Source organism: Varanus komodoensis, unplaced genomic scaffold (assembly GCF_004798865.1).
Source record: "Varanus komodoensis strain SLA01 unplaced genomic scaffold, ASM479886v1 scaffold12, whole genome shotgun sequence".
NCBI classification, from domain to species: Eukaryota; Metazoa; Chordata; class Lepidosauria; order Squamata; family Varanidae; genus Varanus; species Varanus komodoensis.
Window position 1 is genome coordinate 27,080,168 of NW_025335349.1, and position 13,541 is coordinate 27,093,708.

A 13,541-nucleotide genomic window follows, 5' to 3' on the forward strand; every position below is an offset into this window, starting at 1 on the left:
CAAGGGCTTATGGTATTAAGGAGAAAGAAAGGTTATGAGAGGAAATAAGAATTTTATTCTTGCTTAATACAAATTGTTTTTATTCTTATTAATTTACAAATTTATCTATGCTGATATTATGTTTGTGTGATATACATAACAGTGGTTCCTCTTTTCAGACAAATACTGTACATCATCAGCATATCAACTAAATTAGAGTGTGCGACTCCATTTTTAAAAGAATATCAAACAAGAAGAAAGATTGTTCTCATGTGAAATAGAATTCAAAAAGTAATGGCATTTTAACAGCCTCTTAATTATTTTAGTACTGTTATGTATATTTCTCTGGGGACAAATGAAAATACATCAATCCGTGTATGACATAAAAAATATAATGACCTAGTTACTAAAAACAATAACTCTCCTGAAAACTTTAGTCTTGAAAATAGGGTGTTCCTCATATTAACAGACAATAAGAAAGGACACATGCCAGATGCAAGACACTAGCCTGGCAAGATCCCTGTATTATCCATTGCCATGGCAAGGATTTAAACGGTCACATCTAAGTAACACATCTAAAGCAAAAAGTGGGAGGGGGGATTCAAAAGCTGATTACAGGAGACTTTGTAATCAAAAGGTTCAGTGCTAGGTTCTTATCTACTTTCCAAATCAGCACAATTGCAGAAATGCCTAAAAAACAAGTATTCTTTTCTGGTTGGCACCACTAGTATATGATCTGTCTGTTTCAGCAACAATCACACAGATTGGGACAATCCCATCTCAATGGATCATTCCAGCAATTATACCTGAAAATGTTCCATCTGCTAGCAGTGGAAGAAACTGATGGAAAGTTTACTTGATCATGCTTTTACAATCTCCCTTACACATGGCTTTTCTTTTGCCACAGCTTCCTTCTCTGCATGGCTCTTCCCCATCATGTTATTTACTATTTACTGTTCTATCTTGTAGTAAACATTAGTGACCACTTATCTTGTTACCTTCATATTAAGCTGCTCAGCTAAAATATGTATAACTATTTTGTTTAAAATGTACTTTTTATCTCAGTAATAAGATAACTGAGGAATCCAAAATAACAGTTTCAAGTGGTCTCATTATTTTACCCTATAGTATTATAAAATTATGTGAATGCAGGATTTGTTTAGGCCTAATAATGGGGGAATTGAAATACTGCTAGTGCAGGCTATATATGTTTACTCTGAATTTGATGATACCCCTAATAAATGGGTTTAGGACATTTGCCTATGTCAGTTATTGGCTTTTTAAAAAATAATTAACAAATCTTTTCTTCCACTTGGAAGATTTAATATGGTGTGTTGAACATATAGCAAAGTGAATAATTATTAAGATCAAACTTTCTCATATTTAAACCCCAATACTACTAACTACTTATGAGCAAATGCTTGCAAGACCGATGCTTGAAAAATTATACCTTATTTTTTATATCTTCACTTGGAAGACAACCATTTCATCATATGCTAAATGACCACCTTCAAGTTTTTTTAGTATTCATTCTCAAAAGTTGGCCAAAGAATATGATTGTCATTATGTAATTTGTAGACCATAAAATATACCTATGCAACCACTGCTTGTTAGCTTAGATTTTTAAATTACACATGAAACATTTTTGGAGGTAGTCAGGTAGAAAAGAAGATAAAGTCTACTGAGTGTTAATGATAATTAATTCTAGTAAAGAAACTTCATTTCAGTGCAAAAGCATTATGATATAAAAGCAACTGAATCATTCTAGTGAAATGAGAATTTGCCTCTTTATGAAACAATATGGAAGATTGCCCATCCAACAGTCAGAAAGACTGGGAAAAATCCAAAGTTCACAGTGGTAGTTTTAGCAAGGAGATTTGCATCTATCCATCTTCTGTAATTAGCTGAACGAACATAGACACCTGGATGTTTTGGTCGGCCACAACCATACCCAAAACTTGTGATTCCTATGAGATAAAACCTGGAAGTTTTTGGAATATAACACACCAGAGGTCCACCGCTGTCTCCCTGAAAGTGAAAAATACAGTATCGCTATATGGTGTGAATGATCTGGAGTTTTAAAATGCAGAAAGATCATAATGCAATAAATCTGAGTTATGGTTTCCATAAATTAACAAAAGAACACAGGAAACATATAAATGTGGGAACCCTGGGTAATGTTACTTTGGTTGGATTACTGCATCTAATAGCAGAATTCTTACAGAATTTTATTTGAACATGAGCATTCTGGAATTTCCAGCTACTATTTCTATATGTTTACACTACAAACTATGTGACAGAATCATCCAGTCTTAGTTATCATAACAATACATTATGTACACAGTTATTAAGAAGAAACACCCTTACCCTTTACTTCCATGTTGCTGGTTTTGAATAGAAGCAAACTCTCCAAATGATTGGAATAGAAACAAAAGCCCTGCCCTTTATGTAAGACTCCTCTGCTTTTATATTCTATATCCATTTATCAATCAATAGTAAGGTCTTCAGTGATGCAACAATTTAAAATATTTGTGGCTGTTTTGAACTTAAGTTAGAATTATTTAATGTTACTTTCATATTCTTTCAAATCTGAGTTAGAAATGTCTTTTTTCTTTAATTGTAAGCAGACTGGGAATTCTGTTTTCTATTTTTATCCAAAGATTAGAGCAAATAAGGTGTGTGCAGATCAGTGATAAAAATCATCATATCTCTTGAATTTTACTATGACACAACAAATGCTGTTTTTATCTCTTAAGGTGGTAACAGCCAGATTTTGTTTCCCAAGTTTAAACTACTTTAACAGATTACATAATACGAAAAAACAGTTGCATGGGGAGCACATAACAAGTCCCAAAATGGATTCAGTATACCTGGCAGCTGTCGACATGTCCACTTTCAGAACCAGCACAAAGCATATTGAATGTTATTTTTCCTCCATACCAGTCATTTCTATTACACGTAGTTAGTGGAATAATTCTTACTCGAGCTTCTTGTAATACAAGTCTTTCTCTACCTGCAAGGAAAACACAAAATACTGATGGAAGTATGTTGATACCTCTCCGAAAGAAGGCAGTATGCAAGACTGCAGGATGTGGGCAGCACTTCTGCCACTGCAATTCTTCTAACAGATGAGGTTTGTTCTCTATGCAGTTTAGAGAACCTGCATTAGTTAACAAACTAAGGGCACAATCTTATATACAGTGGGACCTTGTCTCACAAACTTAATCTGTTTCAGAACTCTGGTCGTGACCCAAATTGGTCATGAGTCAAGTCAAATTTTCCCATAAGGGTCAATGTAAATAAGGTTAATCCGTTCAACTATTTTTTTTTACTCACAAAAATTTGAAGCAAAGTAACAGAGAACAACAAAGATTGTGGCCATCTCCCCTTCTGTGATCATGTGGGGAGTGGTGGGGGGAGATGGGTGCGGGTGCGTAGCGGGGAGGCATGTGTGCGGGGAGAGGTGGGTGTGGGCACACTCGGGCAGGGAACACAGGCGCAGTCGCGGCCATCTCCCTCCCAGCACGAATGCGGCCATCTCCCCCTCAGCATGACCTTGATCATGCCTATGCAGGGAAGGCGGGCTTGCGATCGTCACCTGATGCAGCATTCACAACGTGCAGCAAAATTTTTATGAAATTTCTGTTCACAGCCCAATTTGGTCGTGAACCGAGGCATTTGTGAGCCGAGGTACCACTGTATATTTAGAAAGAAAAATGACCTATAGCCCCCAGCATGGCTAAGTAGGGCATCCCAAGTCTAAGACATGTTTTCTTTTTGCATACAGGATTGTGGCGTAAGGCTCAAGAATCTTACCATTGTTCTGCAGCTGCAGCAAATTCTGGTTAGCAGCAGACACAGACTGTGTGCATATTGTGGTGTGGACATGTGTAGTTCCATTATTTAGTTCATATAGAAAGAGTTTATTCTTTCCTTTTGTAGAATTTGTAGCTAGAAAAACTATTCTGTTTACCTGCTCACCCATCACCACAACAAAATGTTATATATAGTAGTTCAGAAAATGTACAGCTCAAAATACAGTTTACTCAAGTGTACAATGTGCACAATGAAGTTTCCACAAAAGCCCAATCTAGAGAAGCTACTTTTAAAGTAATTTTAATATTCCTGTTTGGAAGAAGGAAATTTATCTTTTCTAGATTGACCAGTGTCCACAATTTTTATTTAAATTATAATTCATAGATTGAAATCTAGTGGTATGTGCCATCAGTTTTGTTAACAATGTTTTTCAGCCTACATTATGAGAGTAGTACTCAGTTGGAACTAACCTACCAGACTTTTTACTAAGACTAGACAAAAATGTTGGCTTACAAATTGGTTTTATTCAGATAAAATTCTTACACAGATGAGGCAAATACCACATCCAATGAGATTTATAATCTTTTAAGGTAAAGCTTTAATGTATTTTATTTTTTGTCATGATAAATGTGAAAGATGGAACAAATATTCTGGTCTAAGCAATAGATGGGTTCAAGTCTTTGTAATCAAACCATGGTTTTTCTGTTTGAGTATCCCCAGAAATATAAAATGTTACTGTCGCTGCAAGCATGTTATAGTGGCAGATTCAGATTTCCTTTCACAAGATATGCAAAGTAGCCCTGATACAGTCAGCAAAGAACTGTGTCTGAGATCACCGAACTAATGGTTTAGCTTAAATGAAAAATAAGATACCTTTCTCCTTTGTATTTCCCCATCCAGTTATGTAACATGGGTACTCAGAATTAATGAAAAGATTAATATCCGGTAGGCAGATGGGCTGAATATAGTCATTGTATTTGATAGATTTTATTAGTGTAAACAAAGCAATATCATTTTCATAGTTTTGTGGCGTGTAATTAGAATGAATTGTGATAGCTCTGACTCGGCGTGTTACAGTACGAGAGTTGTATTCATGAAGATGATGCAAACCAATTGTAATCCTCCAAAAAGATGGGTTCCTAGGATAGAATAAAAAAATCTATAGACTCAATTACGATAATTTTAGAATTGCTATTTTACAAACTTGGAGATTTGAAAGCTGTCTCTTGCTTCATGCTATGTGCAACAATTAAACCTGAACCAACCCAAACTCAGATTAAATGGTAAGAGTGTACTAGTAATGCATGTAGGAACGTAAGAGTTCCAACAGATTGGATGCACCCCACGATCCAAAGCAAAAATACTTATGTACACCAACACTTTAGGCTCATGTTTCTTAGGCGGTAGCCACCCAATGCTGCATGGCAAACCTCTTTTGAAACTGAGCAGTTTGTGGGTTTGCCACTGGTAATTGTTTTCCAAAGTTAAAAAAAAATCCCACTGGGTATGCCATGATTTGGAAGTGGAATGAAATAAATCCCATGTTAACATGTATACCCTAAACTGGAATATATTACCTTCCATGCCATGAAACTTTCAAAACCTTTCGCTAGGCTCATTTTCAAAAAATGAATATAATTGCTGCTGAGTCCTGTTGTGCTTTTACATGTGGAATTCTTACGTGTTTTTCTTAGTTTAACAGTAACTTGGGCTATTAGAGATGTGACTAAGTACCCAAGCTGTGGGTAACAGTGGTTGATTTGGCTGGAAATAGTAATTGCACTGTACCTCATTTCTCATCTGAGATACTCAAACCACTCTCAGCCTCAGTCCACCAGCCTTTCTAGTAACTGCATTGGAATGTGGGGTGAATCAGATGTGGGCTTGTTTTAAGGACTAATGAGTTCTACAGAAGCACTCTAAAACACTCCACTAGTTCCAAACAGAATGCCATGGCATCTCTTCCTCTTGGTTTCAGTGTTTCTTTTCAATACCCATGCCTTTACAGCAGGTGTCATTCCTTTACCCTGTTGAAACTAAACCTAAATACATCTCATATTCTTCCTTGCTTTTCTTCCAGGCCTGAAAGAATGCTGGATCCTGTTGGATGATAGCAAAGTAAAATGAATGAATAAATGAATCAGAAAATACAGTGAAAACTGAAGTCTGAAGTAACAGGAGTCAGATCTTTTCAGTAGCAACTGTGGGAGCTGAATGATGTTTTGATCCTGCCAATCAACAGAGGAACTTTTTCATCCTCTCTCCATGATTACAGTTTTCTCCCACATTTAAAATAGTTTTAATCAAATGTATAATAGAGCAGCTTTCCCAACAAGGTACCCTGCATCCATCCCGGCCAACATGGCCTGTGGTCCAGGATTCATGCAATTGTAATGCAAAACATCTGGAGGGCACCTGGTTAGGATTGGCTAGACCAGAGCAACAATTTGTTCTTCCATAACAAGATGTGGAATTTCTTTCAGCCAGAAAGCCACTTTCAATTTCAAAGACACTCTTGAAATCATATTCTAGTGGTAAACAGGGTCAAAGGCAAAACTGGGTAGGCCAAACCAATGTAGCTTAAAACTCTTACTGCCAGTAACCAACCATTTAGAATGGGGGAAATATGCAAATCTGTCAGGGAATGCAGCACAACCTGGCAAACCTGAGTAGAACCCTGAGTAGGGTGGCTTTGCCTGTGACCTGAGTTTCAATACCCCTGTCCTATTGCAATTGACTGAGGTGGGGTTTTAAAAATTATTTGCATATAAAAACAGAAGAGGAAAATAGTTAGAATTCCATGAAGGTATTGTTGAATGTAGAATACAGGGAAAACAGCACAGAAACCAGCTTCCTTCAGATGAAGAACAGCTAATCAAAGCCGGGTATCAGGCATTTTACGTAATCAGAACCATTGAGAAGCTGCTATATTATACCTGACAGAAAATAAGGATGGCTTTATTTATTTCATTTCTATGCTGCCTGTAGCCGAAACTCTGTGAACTTTGAGACTGGGAATGTTGATTCTGTTTTGTTCTAAGAAAGCGAATGACAATCATATTTCCAAAAATGCATCCTTGCAAATAGAATTAATTTTGCCTTTAAGAAAACAGCTTGTCATATTTTTAGACCTCCCATGCTTTATCAAACCATGCTATTACCAACAGAGATTTAATGCTTTTCCATTGTGCACTAAACAAAACTTTCATAGTTTTAAGCAGGTGAGCTGTCACATATGACAGAGCAAGTATGCATAGTTGGCAAGTCAGCTATCTACACCACTACAAGGCTTAAAGGAATAACAAAATGTATTTAACTGCCAAATCCTTGCCTCAAATGACCAAAGTGATCATTTGGCTCCATGCTGGTGCCAAAAGATAGTTAATATCCAGATGGTGAAGAATAGCCTTATTCAGCCAAGTACCTTGCAGACCTTTTAGTCTACAATTCCCATAGAATCTACCATGGCCAGTGCACAGGGATCATGGGAGTTATATTCCCAAGCACCCTTCTCAAAGGAGGGAAAAAACCCCCAAACACTTCATTAAATAAGATTAAAATCACTCATTTTATTAGGAATTCTGTGTGAGATCGTTGCCTTTTCTTATTTTACTCCTTTTCCTTCTAACTCCCAAATAAGCTTCCCTTTTATATCTGGACATATGTTTACCTTGTACTTAAAAGGTAAGTTTTCAATAAAACCTTCCCCATGAGCTATACCGCATGGTTGCTAAGCTACCTTTTATATTTTTAGAATATCTCACAAGGTTCTATTTTCCTGTATATTTTTGGCTATTTTGAGGCAAATTATTATTATTTCTTTGGAACTGAGCTGAAGGAAAGAGTTCCTGGCAATACTACTTAGAATTTCACACAGATGGACAACCTAGATAGCAATCAGTTTTTGGTAACAGCCTATCAAAAATTATTTTTGGGAAGAACCCTTTTGAAAAAGGAGTAAAGTTACCTGCATTCTAAGATTTGTAACAGAGATATAAAAATGTGTACATCTAAATAAAAATGTGTACATCTAAATGCTTCCAGGTGCAATTCTCAAATGTGAAACTTTTAATAGATTGTTAGAAATATTGAAATGCATTCAGATTTACTATAATGTATCAAATACACTAACATTGTATCATGCTCTCTAAGTAGGTCTTGAACTGCAGATGGTGCAGTACCTGGGTTTGAAATAGACAGAGCAGTATCATCTACAAAAAGGAAACTCTCATATTAAAACTCACTGAAATCCCCTGAGTCAAGGTAGATCACCTCTGCAAATGCCTCCATAGACATGAATGACAGGACTGGGTAACTACTGATATTATACTGAACCCTAATCACCAACAGCATTCATGAACCTCTGACACAGAAACCGGGAACCTTTTTCTGTCCAAAGGACCAAATTTCTATGCAAGAAATCTGAGTTGCATGTCAAAAGTGGGAGCGGCCATCCCTGCCCCTGAAACATTCTTTTTCTCACTGACACTCACATACCCCATTTATTCAGACAGACCATTCCCAGGCTCTCCTTTCTTGGCGGATCAACACCAATCAGCCTTTGGGGGATTTAACTGCCTGTACTCCTTAGCTGATCTCTGCAAATCAGTGGAGGGGCCACATTTTCACTCCTGTCATGATGCTCTGAGTGGTGAGGTTTAAACCTCTCCACCTACCAAGACACACTGGGATTGAAAATCCCTGCTGAGAACCTCTGATTAACAGCTGAACAAAGAGAACAGCTGCTCCATGCCAAGAGAAAAGGCCAAAGAGAAGACATTGGAAGGCCTGAACAGGAAACTCTACAAGTTGTATCCAGCCTGCAGGTTTTCCCCACCTATATTAACAGTTTATGGTCTTTTGAAAGGTTGAGGTGACGTATGCCACAAAAACCTCTGCTTCCCATTGCTACACATCTTTAGTGCTAGGAGCCAGCTTTAAACCTGATCTATTTAATACTACACAATACTCCAGTACAGGAGTGGGAAAACATATTTTAGCCAAGGGACTGCATTCCCTTCTTGAATACTTTCAAAGGCAACATTCCAGCAGAAGGCAAGGCTGGAGCTGAAAGTTGGTATGACCACATTTCAGAAGCCCTCACTTTTCACTGGGTGGGCTCATTCTAGCTACAAGAGAGAGAAAGGAATGACATCAACTTTTATGCAATCAAGATCACAGTTTAAGGGTGCATTCCATCCAGGCAAAACCAAACAGTTCTCTGGCCTGCAGTTGGCATTGTTTTTAAAGCATTTTTCATGCCCTGCCATTTTAGCACATCCAACTTTCAGTCAGTAGCATACTTGCTCCCTGACTCCACTCCATTTTTGGAAGCACTGTTCACATTCCTGCGTACTGACCCTTCTGTCAGGGTGAAGAAAGTTGAAAGTCCTGCTCAGTCACATATAAATCGATAACTCTAAATATTGTGAGCAGGAATATGCTAACAAGGCAACCAGTATGAAGAAGCATTTGACAAAATGTAGAAACTGTCTGGGAATAGTACAAGACACACACAGGAAGCTATTAGAGATGGTGGAATTAATTGTTAAAAACATTGGAAAATTGTCCAGTTCTACTTTTTCCAGAAAATGCATCACCAGCATGATTGCCCATAGTTGTGTCATGCATCACCAACATAGTTGCCCATATATTGCCCATAGGGGGAGAGGTTGGAGTGTGAGCATAACGGGTAGTAGTCAGAGAACAAGTTAGGGCTCATAATAAAATGTTGCAGCACAGTCCGTTGAGGGCCAAAGGGCATGACAACGGAAAAAGGATGAGGGAACTGCATACATTTTAAAATTAAGCCAATGCTTGTTTGATCACCACACCTTTCTCACACCTCATATGGAAGGAAAAGATTGAAAAGAGAAAAATACATACATAGATGATTTAATGCAGTGTGCTGCTGTCAATACTGAGTTGTTATTAATTAGAGATCCACCACATATATGATAGTAGCCTAGGCCAATTTCATAAATCTGAAGACTAACTTGCCACGGCCATGCGCCGACTTCAGCATCATGTCCACCTACAATCCGCGTCCCTATTGGTATCTGATTCATAAGAGGCCTTTTTCCACATTCTAGAAATCAAAACACAGTTATATTGGTGAAATTCAGTGGTTGTAACAGGACAATCCTATACATGTCTGCACAAGCTGAACTTATTCTCAAGTAAATGGGTACTGGATTGCAGCATAATGCAACTTACATTCAGGAATTATGCATTTGAACTAAATGCTGTCTACTTGCTCATTATTTTAAATTGATCAGTTTGGCAGATCAGTTCTGATACTGAGCCACATTCTGTTGCAGAAATAAAGCAAGTCTCAACTAGTCAGTAAACCACTAACTATTATGCATAATCTTTATTAAATGTTGGTGCAAAAGAATTGAGATTACTTGATTCAAGGGATGATAGAGCAAATGCTCTAAGGATGTTATTAAAACTTGAAACCTACTGAGTAATCAATGGGATTTTTATTTTTTTATTTTTTTGGATAGGGAATTCACATTATTTAATATCTAATATAACTGTAAAATACTTCTCTGTAAATGGTGGTTAAGATTGCAACCTGTGAAATCAAGATTGATGGCACATGCATGTCCTAAATTATGGAATATGGAATATATCTGACTAATAAATAAAACAATTACATTAAATGTTTAAACCACATTCTTATTATTTTAGGAGCCATCTTTTGACAGTCAAACAACTGATACAGTGTAACAGAGGCTCCCTGAAAGTTTTGCTGTATGTAGCACACTTAAGGTTATGCATCCATCTTCTCTTCCTCCCTTTTGTTCCCAACCTTATTCTTGTTATATTGTATTATTCAAAACGTGGTAGGGGGGCGGGGGGGGGGACCAGGATCCCACTACCATAAAACCAGAAGCTGGGGAAAAAAAAATGAAAAGAGGGTTAGTCCTACATGAGGTGAAGAGAGTGTTTGCTCCTCCCTCTATTTATATTACATCAGAATGGCCTTTTAATACTGAATTTTACAAATCATTTGTACATTTACAGAGTCATGTGTACATTTAGATAGAATGTGCCTAAATATGTGTAGGATTGTGCCCTTACTGATTAATACATGTTTTGCATGCATGATCCAACATGAAATGATACATTTGCATGCATGGATCTGGTAACAATTATAGTCATTACTGAATGGGCACTGATGCAGCAAACTTTAAAAAAAGAGATTACTATTAATACATGACTGTTTGAAATGCTGAGTGGGTAGGATAATAATGCATTTTGATTTTAGCAGTCACATCTAGCTACTTTTAACCTTTTAATGTTTCTTGTTTGTGTAATGTTTTTACTCTTTATGGTCGGTTTTTTAAAATATATTTGCAGTTTTTCTAGTTTACATTTTAGTGTATGATAGAACATTCAGCCAGCTTGCATTATTTTATGATTTTAAAAGCCAGAAATAATTACCTCATTTTGCTGCTGCTTGAATAGCTTGCATGATAGCAGTAGCCATCTGGGACAGTTTCCAATAAAGGGAATAAAAGGAACTGAAAATAAAACTGTCAAGATTGTACTCCTCTTATACATATTATCTGTGTGACCACAGTTGGAATTCTGTGCACAGTTCTGGTCAATGTATCTAATAAAGGTTATTAAAGATTTGGGGAAGGTTCAGAAAAGGACAACTAAAATGATCACGGGGCTTCAAGCAACTTCCCAGAAGGAAAGGTTACACCAGGCTTTAACTTAGTAAAAGGCGAGAGGAGACATGATAGATGTCTACAAAATTATGCATGGTGAAAGTGGTTTGTTTGTTTTTTGCATTCTTGTAATTTTGGAATGTGAGGTTATCTCATGAAGCTGAATGGTGTTGAGAATCAGGCTGGATAGAAGGAAGTACTTCTTCACAAAGCACATAAATTATGGAATTCACTTCCACAAGCCCCAGTGATGCCTACAATTTGAATGGTTTTAAAAAGGGATTGGAAGAATACATGAATATGAGACTACTAGTGGCTAGTAGTCCTGATGGGTTACTGGGATGTTATCTCCGGTATACCTACATATACCAGCAACTAGGGAACATGAGCGGCTGGACACTATTTCCTTCGCTCCAGTTTGTGAGCTCCTGTGACTAGTTGGTGGCCTACCCTGTGAAAGACACTGGGCAAGATGAACTTTGCTCTCATGTTCTTATGGAGCTAATAGTGCTGTCACCCTGAGGCGCTTACTTAAGGGCTCCTGTTCGTCTAAAACGTGGCAAAGTGAACACTTGAGCAATTCCCGTGAAGCAACCCTATTCACTGAGCCACTTTCTCTGTGGGAGGTCGTGGCCTCGAAGCAGGCTTAAACCCCAGGTCCTTTTCTTTGGGGCTAAATGCTACACGTGCTCTGCTTACCCCTGTACCCAGAGAAGCAGCAGCGTGCGCCGCCTCTTGGCCTGGGCGGATTTCAAAGGCGGCTCACGTGCCTCGACCTCTTGGGAAAACGCCCGGCGGGAGGGAACCCAACTTGGGAGCAGCTCCCAGTAGTCTTAGGGGTATGATCCTCGGAGGAGACCCTCTGCGCCCGTCGCCTTCGCACCCATAACGCATTTGGCTCGTCCTTGAGTCGGCAACGCGCCTTGCAGACGCACCCAACGGCACCCACATCTGTTAGAAACTACCCGGATCTAATTTTTGTGAGGGCTCCCGCTCCCCTTCAATGCGCAGGCGCAGTTTGTCTTCTGGTCTTGGCGGCGTGCTGACCCAAACGGGTGAGCTAAGCAGCCCATGCCGGGTTCCTCCTTTGTTTTTCCCGGAGCGCTCAGCATACAGCGACGGGCGTCGGGAATCCCTGCTCACCGTTTATAGGGAGCAGGGAAGACAGAACTTTGAAGGGGGTTCCACTCAGCAGCACAAGCAGCGCCCAGAAGTCAGGTGCCGGGACGGAAGGAAGATGCATGGCTTGTCAAGGAAACAAAATGGCCGCCAGCCCTCCTCCCATCTCGTCGTTTTTGCACCCGCCCGCCTAACGCCGAGCTTCCACGTGGGCATGATTCCACGTCCTCCCTCGCGTCCGCCTCCGTCCTCTCTCTCGGGCGAACGAGGCTGAAGCTGAGGAGCTGTGGCAGGGCGAGATGGGCAGCAGCGACGCTGTAGGTGCCCCGCACCCCGACGCTGACACGGAGCGAAACAAGGCCCCTTTGTTTCATCCGGTTTACACCAGTCAATGGTACTGGATGGGAATGCACATCCTGACCACGTTATGTCTAACTCGTCTAGCCTTCGCTTTTTGCAGTGATCTGACCTGCTGGATTTAATAACTGATTGTGTTCATTTCCACACCACCGGCACCATATCCAGATGATAGGACATTTCTGATTCCCTGTGCTTGAACTGTTCAACCTTGCTGAGGCAGGCACCTGAAGGGCTGCTTTAACTGGTTTCAATGAGCAGAAAAGCGAGAGAAGTTGTAAACCCCTCAAGTTTGTCAGTAGCTGACAAAAATCAACAATTTCTGTGTGCACAAATGAAATGCTAGTGTAACGAACTGTTTAGCTGAAACTGCAATCCTGTCTATAATCTGGCTACTGAACAAGATAGTGATAGCTGTCTGCTTGTCTACTGTTAACAGAAATGTGGAATGTGGTAAAACAGCATGTGGTACCTTCAAAGATTAACAATGGGCAAAAGGAAAGAGCAAAGGGAAAATCAAAATGATCAATGATCGATGGGGTTGCACTTAGGATTATGCTTTTAGGATTATACCTAAGAGCAACC

The 13,541-nt window shown here is 39.0% G+C and overlaps 1 protein-coding gene across 1 annotated transcript; it reads right to left on the reverse strand.

Moving 5' to 3' along the window:
- Window positions 1-1,767: 1,767 nt before the first annotated feature.
- Window positions 1,768-12,723, reverse strand: LOC123019038 (transmembrane protease serine 12-like). The gene is made up of 5 exons (XM_044421478.1): window positions 12,624-12,723; window positions 9,682-9,883; window positions 4,669-4,934; window positions 2,850-2,992; window positions 1,768-2,007 (listed from the first exon to the last, which is right to left on the reverse strand). The coding sequence occupies exons 1-5, from the start codon at window positions 12,721-12,723 to the stop codon at window positions 1,768-1,770; spliced, it is 951 nt and encodes a 316-aa protein (XP_044277413.1).
- Between the last annotated feature and the right edge of the window lie 818 nt (window positions 12,724-13,541).